The following is a 12,240-nucleotide window of genomic DNA, read 5'->3' as shown; positions in this document are numbered from 1 at the left end:
TGCATCGGTACACAAAATGCATTCGAATTAGGGTGTGCATCGATACACCTAACAGTGCATCGGTACATCCCTTTATAAAATTGATTTTTGGCTCGATTAAGGTTCGAAATACTTTGTAAAAATTGTTTCAAAAATATTTTAAGTTTAAAACACAATTTTACACTTTAGTAAGGTTTTGAAATTGACCTTTGAAAAACTTAGAGTAATATTTGTGATATTTGAATAATTTAATTGAATATACTTTAAAAATAATTATAAAATCTTAAAATTCAATAACAATTAAGTTGTTATATCGAAACAACAAAATATTTTCAACAACATCCTTTTAGAATCGTTGGATTAAAAAAATCAAAGGTTGAGATTAATTCCTTGTCCAGTGGATATCTTCTTATTTCATACTGTTAATCTTAACATTTGATTTCCCTTCATCCAACGATCTTAAAAAGATGTAATTTTTTTTTAAATTTTACATAATGTAATTGGATTCTAATCCTATATATAAAAAAGGAGTGGAAGGCCATTTGGATCCAAAGGGGTACGGTCCTGGTTGTAATTTGTAATTTTTATATTAGTATAAAAATTATTTAAAAAATGGGTAAATTGCAAGTTTAGTATCTAAACTATTATTTACTTTCTGTTTTGTTACTTAAACTTTATTTTTTCAAAATCATGCCTAGCATTTAGTTTAAGTTTCAATTTGGTACCCGTTATTTAAAAAATTAACATAACTCTTGATATGACATTTTATTTTCAATGATGATATGAAATTATCTTATGATAATATGTCAAATTCAACATTAAGTTTTTGGCGAAGAGGTACCAAAAATAAAACCTAAATTAAAATGTTAGGTATAATTTAAAAAAAAAAGTTTAGGTACCCAACCAAAATATAAGTCATAGTTTAGATACTAAATGTGTAGTTTACTCTAAAAGTTATAGAGATTTTCACTTTCTTTAAAATAATATTATAAGTTGTAAAGTATTGTTATTCCAACATAAAATATTGCGGTAGAGCCATCAACTCCACAACAAAAGTAAGTCTCTTTCTATTATGATTGTGAGAGATATACTGAAGTGCCAAATTCAATTGAGTGACAATTTTTAAAGGTAACTAATAAAGCAATAATATATTTATTAATTGTTGTTTGACCTTATATTTAGTTTTAGTATATTTTGTGCAATATCACTCATGGATGCATTTCGAGATTTGAAGGAGTGACATGTTTTATTATTATTATATGATAGTTGTGTCTTTGATACCTTTTAAAATCGTATTTTTTATTATTTACTTTAATTTTATTTCTAATTTCTTACTTGTTATTTCATAGAAATGATAGAACTAATATGCATATTTGATTTTATCATTTATATTTTTTTAATAATTAACTGATAAATAAAATTATGTATAAAAATTAAAATTGTTAAAAAGATCCAATCTCTGTTAAGATTAAGTTATGCACAAATCATCTTATCTCAGTGGTTAAAGGAATCGTTATTATTTCTAGAGGTCATGAGTTTGAGCACCATCGACTGCAACAGGGTGATTGAGCGTTCATTGTCAAATGATTGAGAGTATTTAAAACAAATACTACTTTGTAATCACCTTAATTTCGTCCCTTTATATATATATATATATGTTGGAGACCTTTAATGGTATTGGTTCCGTCTAGATTGGTCTTAAATGTTATGGAAGAGATTATCAACCGGGACAAACGTGTGCCACCACCTCAAATCAAGTGTGCACCAACTAAAGAAATTCTAGAAGGTATATTTACATTATAGAGAAAATCTTAACCATCCACTATAACAATATTTCAATCATTGGATATATGGGGTCTTATCCTATACATAAGGGGTCACCTTATCGTTTAGTAGCAGTATACGAAATTTAGTTTTATAAAATTGATTGCCATCATATTTAATTAAAATTATAAATTATTTAATATGATAATGTTTGTTTGGTTTTCACTATCTCTCGTATATTTATTAATTATATTTTATCATCTAAACTTATTTTGAGACTAAGTATTTGTCGAGTTAAAAATAATATAATGTATTGTTTAAAACAATTTTCATTTGTGATGTATAAATGTATATATAATTCTCTCTTATCATTTTAATTTTTAATGATTTTTTCTTAATAGAAAATTATATATATATATATATATTTCTTTTAGGGCACTAGTGGTTTCTTTCTTTAACAAAGCATCATATAAGGGAGATTTACAACTAAATGGATAGTAGAGTTAAAGGACATGTTTTTCATCAAATAAAAAAAATATGCTTGCAACATACATAGATTTTTATTATGTTGTCTTGACTAAAATATATTAATTTATTATCTTCATATGTATAACAAAAATAAATGGTAGCTTTTTTCTTGAAAAAATGGACAAACAAAGTGTAACACACTTAACCCGTAAATATGTACTATTACAAGTTAAAGATGTCACACCAATTATTCAAAACATTATTTAAACCAAAAGGGTAAAATTTTGTTTCTTTCACAAGTTTCCAAATTATAACATTTATTATAAATAATTAATCAGAGAAAAACAAAAATATAATATTCTAACTTCTATTTCAAATCTGGTTTCCATGCAGTAATTGGTAGTTCTGCTCTATTTCATATAATAAATAAAACTCTCTAATTTTTAAAATTCAATTAATTAATATATAAAATATAATTTAATATAATAATATTTATTCATACGGTAAATTTCATTTGGTAGACATTTCTTACTTGTATACATGCCAACTAGAAAATTTAGAACATAATAGGATGTCATCATTTTTACCTATAAATATTCCTTGTTGATTGATGCCAAGCTCCATTCCTTACTCCACTCGCTATCTTTTATCTACGCGTAAAAATTATCACACGCTAAGATACACTTATTGAGGCAATCATAAAATTATTCAAGGCAATGCAACACATAAATGTAAACAATAATAATATTCAATGCATTATGATCACTTTACCTGTAATCTCAATCATGCTGCTAATATTAACATGATATGAATCACATATAAAATTTCTTACCAATATACTTGCCATTTATTCCATAAGATCAATAGCTTATTCACCTATTTATCATTTATTAACTAATAAACCATAGCCCAAAATATAAACCTATGAGGACCCCAGTATTCGAGTCAAATATGCACCGAAATGCTAAACTGATATGACACAGGAGGTCATATCCGCCAATAGCACTAGGTATCATTTAGTAGTGGCTCGCACTAGGTATCCTTTAGTACGGTATCAAATATGACACATAAGGTCGTGCCCACCATCAACACTAGGTATCCTTTAGTACTGACCATCACTAGATATCCTTTAGTACGGTCCTATATACAGTTGCTAGCCTCTATGGCATGCCATCAATACCATCGACCCTCAATGACATACTTGGGCATATACTCTATATTTATTTAATCCATCCATGAAAAAGCTTATTAATACAATATAACATTGGCAGTTCATACCCGCAATAACATTCATGATAAATACCACATATATTCATGATAAATATTGTATATAATAACTAGTGATCAATGCATTTTATATTCAACATTTGACATATTTAGAATATGTCAAATGTATGATAAATGACATAACTATCATGTCAGTATAAACAAGGTCGACTTATTCGCAAGTCCTACCCGATGATGTATAAAACATCCATGTATAATGTTATGCATGCATTGCACTCACTTTGACATTATATGCAAATCAAAATATAAGCCTCACTAATATTTAACTTGATCATTTTCTTTTGATTTGGTTCTATCCCAAATTTATCACAATTTCATGTCCTGGCAGTTTGTATTACCTTCAAAGAAGTATTATTCGATATTAATCTATACACTAAAAAATTATTCTGTTTATACCAATGGAAACTAGAATAGAATATGAATCTAACCATATAAGTCATTTCTTATAGTTCAATTTGTGCGATTTATAGTAAATTTTCAAAATGGACTTACAAAAGTTGTTTTGAGCAGAATCTGCTGCCATGTTTTCTGACCTATCATTGATTAAAATTTATATCTTTTTGTATACTCCTTGAAATAAGTATCCGTTTGTTTTAAACAAAACTAGACTAATGCATGAATCCAACAGTATAAAAATCATTCTCTAATCATTTCTGTAGAATTTATGGTGATTTTCTAAACTTACTGTTCATATTACAAATCTAGGCAGATTTCACTAATCTGTATTTTTATCTTATTCACCAATTCTATTAGCTCACCAAATGCACATATATGCATAAATCACAAAGTCACACAACATTAGGAGTCACTTCTTACCTTAGCAACTCTATCACTAGCTCATCGCAAGCCAATGTTTATTCGATAGCATAAGTACAAATTAAAATATGCACTCACATGGTGTCCTTAGCTTGCAACCTTTCTTAGGAATTCACATTTCATCCTCAAGCTTCTCCTTAGCTTTAATATTGTTTGATCTTGATTTCAAGCACACAATCTAAATGAGCATCATTACAAAACATATACAAATTCAAACCACATGTTAGAATCTTATTAACATATGCACACATTAGAAAATAAATTCTTAAAATCTTCTTTTGCTCATTCGATATTAATTTCATGACACCAAAATCTATGTTGACCTTAACTTTCAAATTGACCATCCAAGTTCCTTTTTATCCAAACTTCCCATAATATTTTCACTTAAGTTTCCAACTTTTCCATATTTGTGTTTTGAACCTCAACTTTTACCAACTTTCCAAAATAATCCAATTTCACATTATAACATCAATTTCAACACTATAACGTTAATTTCCAGCATAGTACATCAACCATTGAACAATTACACATTGATTCGATAATTTTCCATAATTGTTGAATATGTCCCCCAACTTTCACAAAATTACAAGAGGGTCCCTATAACTTTCTAAGGCTTGTAGAATCCTTCCTACATCATTTCCAACCCTTAGATAATTTTCCATATTTTTTCTCACTTATTCAAGCCATGGCAGAATACTTTAGTATTAGGGTTCCATGATTTTCACTTGATTTCAATTGATTCAAACATGAAATCAACATCTATTCAACATTTCAAAACCTTTACAATTAAACTCCTAATTCAATTTCATCAAATCACAAACTTTCCCTAATTTGAAGGTTAGGCCGAAAATTCATGTGGGCATTTCTAGGAGGTTTGATCATAATTTGATCATCAAACAAGCTTGAAAATGATTTTACAACATCGATAACCTCAAAATCCAATATCAATTCATGAAACTCTAACATGAACATAAACCCTAGAATTTGGGATCTTTAAACTCAAGCAAGATTAGCATGCAATATTGTTACCAAATAATAGAGCTCATCGAATAGAACAATTTTCTATTTCAAGTCTTAATCCAAAAACCTAATAAATTGGCATAAAAATAAAAAATAAAAATTCTCTTACCTAGGGTATGAAGGCCACGAAATGGAGGAGGAAGATGACCAAGTTTTCATGAAATTTTAGTTAATTTCATGTTAATTTGTCATTTATTTAAGCTTAAATGAATTTAAAATTTATTTAATGAGAAATGACAATTTTACCATTAATGAAATTTGATAATTACCTTCATACCAAGCCACATAATCTTTATCATCTTCCCAAACTCAAAGATGTACAAAATATATTTCCCTTTACCATTTTATCCATGCAACTTTCCAAAAATTTCAATCATGCCATTTAAATCCAACGATCCAAATTGAACATGGAAATAAATTCTCAAATCCAATGATCCATATTATTTTTCATCTTTTTAAAATATGTAAATAATATTTCTAACCTTAATTTATCACCCTTAAAATTTTCTCAAAATTTATATTCGATCCGATTTACCGAATTTTTATTGGACTTTAACACTTTCTAGATTTTAACGCAATTTCCGGATCAAGAATATGATTCCCACCTAAATGTCATTCTTGGAGGTGAACTATTAATTTATGAGGTCAAAACACTTAACTTTTGAAAATTATACTTTTAGTCCCTAAACTTTTGAAAGTCACATTTTTTATCCTTTAACTTTTTCAAAGTTATACTTTGGCTACTAAAATTTCAAAATTTACAATTTGGTCACTAAAAAAATTTGGGGTATTACACAAAGTTATTGTATTGATAAAAAATTATAACTATATAAAGAATCGACTGGTTCAATTATATAAAGAATAATTTTACAGATGTATTTTGAATTACGAAAAGATCAGATACAATCTGATTGGTGACACCAACCACAGCAGTCTTTACACTAATTGTCCAATGAAGTGATTATGGATAACTGATGATAAAGTTAATGTTTTATCAAATTTGAATGAGAGCGCAAACTCAGTTACTCAAATGATATTGATAAGTTGAAATTGTTTATGATTTAATCGTTATCTTATCTTTTGGTAAAAATGTTTATGCTACAAGTAAAAAAGATTAGGTTGACTTTTATCATTTTATCGATAATAACTTGTAAGTTAATTATGCTTTATGACTTATATTTATTTTATATTTCAATATTTTGACTTATTTATCATTTGTTTCTATAAATCAATTAATTTAATTTATTAATTTAGATGGATCCAAAAAAAATATTTGTTTGAAGAACAAATTAACTTATTCAATGAACAAGTATTATCTTGTGATATTTTTTTATAACTTTTTGTTGCTTCTAGCATTGATATTGGCCCTCTTATTGGAACATATGAATTGTACAGGATGCTCCGTACAATTAATTTTTAATAGAAAATGATGAGTTTGAAGCATATGAATAATTGGGTGATCATTTTGTAACTTTTATTACTTGGAGACTCAACAAAGCAGTTCCTTATAGTTAAGGATCAATTTGTAACTTTTAATAATTAAGGGATCATTTTACAATTTTTAATAGTTGAAGGACTTAAAAACAATGTGTATAGTCGAAGGACTATTTGTGTACTTTATCCTTTTGAATTTATGTTGTTGGTTTAGAGTTTATAGGTTTTACCGTGTTAGGTTTTTAGGTCAATGTTTTTAGGGTTATTTAAGAGGTTTAAAGTATATAGGTTTTGTGTTATTAGACCATTAGTGTTTTTAGTTAAGTTTTAAGGATATTTGTTTGGCTTAGGGTTTTAAAAATAAAATTGAGGGTTAAATAGTCTTTTTCCCTTTGATTTTACAATATTACGGATGGTGTTGTATTTTTTGTCACTATTTATGCAAAATAATTAGTAAAATCATATGAGCAAATATATTTGATCGGGTGATCAATCTAATCATATTAATTTGTGTTTTAGATTTAGTAAGTGCACTCCCTTCCTTTCCCCGAAGTCATTCCTTCTCATCTCCTCTGGATAGAGTAATGACTAAATTTAGAATTTATCAAAAAATTAAATAAAATCATATAATATCAAGAGAGTACGGTTTTATTTCTTGTGATATGTCATATACATAAAAAATGGAAATTATAAACACTCAAAATAAACTTTTTTTTTAATTTTAAAAAAAATAAAAATTATAAACCATACAAGTAATGATATAATGGCTGTTAATCTTCAAAATGATTAAAAAAATCTATATATATATATATATAAATTATCATTACAAAGTAAATTCAATCCATAATATTTATAACAAACCCTAACACAATATAATGAGTTGGTACACTTACAAAAATACTTAGGTGAATAATATCAACATATATTAAAGAAATAAAAAATTATTTTTACGAGATACAAAGAACCATCCAACTACAATATACATTGTACATCAGCCAACTACAAAATTATTATAACACTTCGATAAATTAAATGATCATTATGTAATTATTAAAAGTTTAGGTACGAAAAAAACTATTTAAGAATAGTATAGTGACCTATTGTGTACTTTACTCATTCTTGGAAAAGAAAACAATTGGGCCGGATCCATATAAGGATAAATTAGAAATCCAGTTTTGGCCCCAAACGCCGCTCCAGAGTATACCGCCACTGCCCACTTCATCTGTAACACTTTTCCCTCCATTACGAGGTTTAGGTTTTTTCTTTTCATTTTGGCTGTTAGTCACCATTACCAGATCATTAAATTTTAAGCAAGCACGTCTTGCTGTCTTCCCTTTCTGTAGATAATTTCACGCTCTTATGATGTTTCTTTCCTGAGAATTTACTCCAGCAAGAAAAAAAAAGGAGATCAGTTTAGGGGGTGTAAGTGCATTTCACATTTCTGAATGCTTTGGAAGAAATGGCGGAGGATGTTCCAGCCACGCCAGAGTCGACTGTTTCGGACGCGCCAGTTTTGATTATGTTCGACTCTCAACTTGCTGTCAAGTGGTATGATTTCAAATTTGAGAAGCAAATTTTACAATGTTTAAATATGTTTTTTTTCCTATAATCTTTTCATTTTGATTTTTAGTGGAAAAACAAATATTCAAAGGCTGAAAGGGGACGAGTTTGTCTAAAGCAAGCAGTTCGTTTGCTCGAAAAAGGATGTGATAATATCCAAGCGGAGAATTTAGCTCTCAAGCAAGGTTAACTTAATGCCCCTGTATATAACTCCCCTTTTGTTAATTTTGTATGGGTTATAACATATAATTATATAACAAGTTTGAAGGATTTAGATGAAACGTTTGTTGGCCATTGGTGTGCTTTCATACATTTAGGGTAGTCTTCTTTCCTCTCTTGGGAATCCCTTTATGTTGATTTCTATGGTAAGGGGTTAGATGTTAAGTTTGAGTTGTCCTGCAATTTTTTTTCCAATTCATAGCTTTGCACTTTCAGCCTATGAAGAAAAGCAGACACGGACAAATGTAGAGAAAGAAGGCAGAGAAAAAGAATCGGCTTTAAGAGTTTCATTAGAGAATGAAATATCTGTTCTGAAGTCTGAGATATCCAACTTAAAGCAAAAAGGAGTTTCGGATGTTGAAGATAAAATTGGAGAAATAAAACTTCTTAGAGCTACTGTTTCTGTCAGGGATAAGGAAATAAGCTGGCTCAAGGAGCTTGTTGAGAATGATAAGAAAAGGGTAGATTTGGAAAAGAAAAATGCTGCTTATGCACCAGCACGTACTGCAACTGAGTGTAAGGCTGGTGAAGAATATAGGCTAAAGCAATTGGAGACGCTAAGGAAAGAGATCAGTAAAGCAAAATCCAAGTTGGCTTTAGAGAAGTCAAAGCTGGATGAGGAAACCAAGAAGCTAGAAGAAGAGAAAAAGAAGGCAGTTGAAGAAAGAAAACTTGTCGATTTAGAGATGGCTAAAGCAAGGGAGTTGAGGAAGATTGCAGAAGAAACTAAGAAAAAGGCTGTTGACGAAAAAAATGTGCTGATTTGAAGATGGCTAAAGTGGAGCAGAGGAAGGTTGCTAATGGAACTAAGAAGAAGGCAGTTGGAGAAAGAAAACTTGCTGATATAGAGATGGCAGAAGCAGCAGAGCAAAGGAAGATTGCTGAAGAAAACATGAAGAAGGCTGTTGAAGTAAGAAAACAAGCTGAGTTTGAGATGGCTGAGGCAGAGGAGCAAAGGAAGATTGCTGAAGAAACTAAGAAGGCTGTTGAATAGGCCAAACTAGAGGAGCAAAGGAAGATGGCTGAAGAAACTAAGAAGGCTGTTGAAGAGGCTAAACTAGAGAAGCGTAGGAAGACTGTGGAAGCAACTAAGAAGAAAGCTGTTGAAGAGAAGCTTCACAATAACAATTTGACCAAACAGCTAGATGAGGCTAGAAGAAGCAATAAAGAACTACATAAGCAGTTACATGAACTTTCTGGCTCTAGAAATATGGGGAATAGTCCTTTTGACCAACCTGATCAAATGGTTGCTGCAAAAACAGAAAAGACAGCACAATTCAAGGTTTTGAAGGCAGATACAGAGAAGTCAAGGGCAGTTTCTGGGTCTGTGCAGTTGGATATTGAGAAAGAGAAGACTATTCGTGAGAGAAAAGAAACAGATTCAAAAACAAGGAAAGCAGAAAAGAAAAGAAAGTTTGTGGATGAGAATACGAAGAAGACTATGAAAGGAGAACACTGCGGTGATTATCTATCAAAGCTGTTGGAAGATGCAAACTTGAAAATTAATGAATTGCAGAAGCAGATACATGAATTTTCATCCAACAGAGAAATGGATGATGCATTGGTTGTTTCATCTAACAATGGAATTAGTGCTGAAGTAGCAGAATTGAAGCTTTTGAAAAAACAACTTAAGCTTGAGAAGGAAAGAGTAAAGCATGCAAAATATGTGGCTAGGTTGGAAAGAAATCGTACTAGTCTTTTGCAACAATAATTAGGTTGCACGAAGCTCGAGTTGATTAAAGTTTTGAACTGTTTGGATGCACTGGATAATTGTTTCTCAGCTCCAGCTGAAGGTTTATTTGACATGGAAAAGGTTAGTTTCACAGTAGCCATTCATATTTCTGGTGTTATTTTTACTTTCATTTTAGATTTTTTTTCCTGCAAAATTCAATTGTTTTCCTGATTGATGATTGTAGTGTCATAATTCTTTTTTGAAAAATAGCATACAGGTTTTGGCGTTTGATTCTATACTTTGCTACTCGTTGGTTTTTCAGACTGAAGATTACCTGATGGCTCTTTATTTTTATTGAACTGGTGGGTAGAGTATTGGTCTGCTTTCCATTCTACTTTATTTTGCTGGCAGTTTTAATGTATATGCGCATCACTGATATGATTTATGATTCACTGGAATTCTAATAAGCTCTTAGTAATTAACTTCCCCAGCCTGGGAAAAACTAAAAGAAGGAAAATAGAAAATTCGAAAAGAAAGGATGGGAGAAAGAGGAAGAAATGCGGGAGGGAGGGAGAGATTTCATCATCTTCCTTTTCCATTTTTTCTTTTCACATGTATATCCTATGATTTTGCATAATCTGTACCTTTCCATAATTTAAAAGAAAAAGAATTTAAGTATGCTGTGTCTTGTCTTGTCTTATTTTTCTTTTTTGTTTAGGTGAATTTGGAATGCAGAAGATTTTATTGTAGTAATACGGCATTCTGTATTTTTGTTACTTTTGCTTATTTCTGCCTGTGATTCTGATTATGGCTGTACATGGGATTGTTTGATATGCTTTGCAGGCTGGGGGCTCTGCAAGTATGCAATGGACGAAGTTGAAAAACAATTTGCATGGTTTAAAATCATGTCTTAAAACTGAAAACCAACTTCTGAAGACTAGGCATATGAATACAACTTCTTTCGATCCTCTTGTGGAAAAATTTCGACATGATGAACATTTGCTTCCTACACAAGGATGGAACTATTGTGAATCTATCACAGGTATTAACTCTAAATTGGAGGCTCTAATAAAAGAATGTTACAGAGTTCTGCAATAAATTCCAGTGCAGTATCTTTTTCTGTTACCACATCAACACTGGCTGAAGAGAACTTAAACTTACAACCAACTCTTTCGAGTATGTCTGGTGAAGTTACAAAAAATAGGTGTAATGAAAATCCAGCTGTGGTTGCTGAAAATAGTGTTAAAAGTTCTCTTGGAAGAGTTAAGGGCCGTGTTAGGAAGAGAGATATGATACTTGATACTGTAGAATGTATTGAAACTTATAGTCGAAAAAAACTTGTTCCGAATGAATCTATTTTATTTCTTCCGAATATGGCTGACTTAAATAGAGTTTACAATGTAACAACTTTACATAAAAAGATGCATAAAATTAACAACAGAATAAAACTGATCCTATCTAATAACTAACAGAATAAAAAACTGATTCTATCTAATTAAAACTGATCCTATCTAATAACTAACAGAATAAAATATTTAGTTAACAATCTTAATATTTAATTTAGATATTCTCGACACCCCCCCTCAAGCTGGAGAATAGATATCAATCATTCTCAGCTTGGACAGAAATCCTTCGAACATCGTAGTAAACAGTCCCTTGGTGAAAACATCGGCGAGCTGCTCTGATGATGGAACAAACGGTATGCAGATATCGTCATTTTCCAGCCTCTCCTTGATGAAATGTCGATCTATTTCGACATGTTTGGTCCTGTCATGCTGTACAGGATTATGAGCAATACTGATTGCCGATTTGTTGTCGCAATACAACTTCATCGGTTTATCTCCTTCAACCTTCAGCTCCTCCAAGATTCTCCTAAGCCATAACAGCTAACATACTCCTTACGCCATGGCTCTGAACTCGGCCTCCGCACTGCTTCTTGAGACAACTGGTTGCTTCTTGCTTCTCCAAGTAACTAAGTTGCCCCAGACAAAGGAGCAATAACCGGTGGTAGATCTTCTGTC

General features: G+C 30.5%; 1 protein-coding gene across 1 annotated transcript; it reads left to right on the top strand.

Moving 5' to 3' along the window:
- Nucleotides 1-1,650: 1,650 nt before the first annotated feature.
- LOC120170692 (stress response protein NST1-like) lies at nucleotides 1,651-11,097 on the top strand. Its single transcript, XM_039178597.1, has 7 exons — nucleotides 1,651-1,765; nucleotides 8,159-8,316; nucleotides 8,399-8,513; nucleotides 8,764-9,284; nucleotides 9,365-10,360; nucleotides 10,490-10,581; nucleotides 11,063-11,097. The coding sequence occupies exons 1-5, from the start codon at nucleotides 1,651-1,653 to the stop codon at nucleotides 9,539-9,541; spliced, it is 1,086 nt and encodes a 361-aa protein (XP_039034528.1). The 3' UTR covers nucleotides 9,542-10,360; nucleotides 10,490-10,581; nucleotides 11,063-11,097.
- The last annotated feature ends 1,143 nt before the right edge of the window (nucleotides 11,098-12,240 follow it).

Source organism: Hibiscus syriacus, unplaced genomic scaffold (assembly GCF_006381635.1).
Source record: "Hibiscus syriacus cultivar Baekdansim isolate YM2019G1 unplaced genomic scaffold, ASM638163v2 tig00111783_pilon, whole genome shotgun sequence".
Lineage (NCBI taxonomy): Eukaryota > Viridiplantae > Streptophyta > Magnoliopsida > Malvales > Malvaceae > Hibiscus > Hibiscus syriacus.
This window is presented reverse-complemented; position numbering and strand designations above follow the sequence as displayed.

Bases quoted from the DNA above. Each gene is read 5' to 3' on its own strand.
- LOC120170692 (XM_039178597.1), top strand. From the start codon at position 1,651: ATGGTATTGGTTCCGTCTAGATTGGTCTTAAATGTTATGGAAGAGATT. The intron at 8,514-8,763 runs GTTAACTTAATG...TTGCACTTTCAG, and splicing joins GAATTTAGCTCTCAAGCAAG to CCTATGAAGAAAAGCAGACA. The intron at 9,285-9,364 runs GCTGTTGACGAA...ACTAAGAAGAAG, and splicing joins CAGAAGAAACTAAGAAAAAG to GCAGTTGGAGAAAGAAAACT.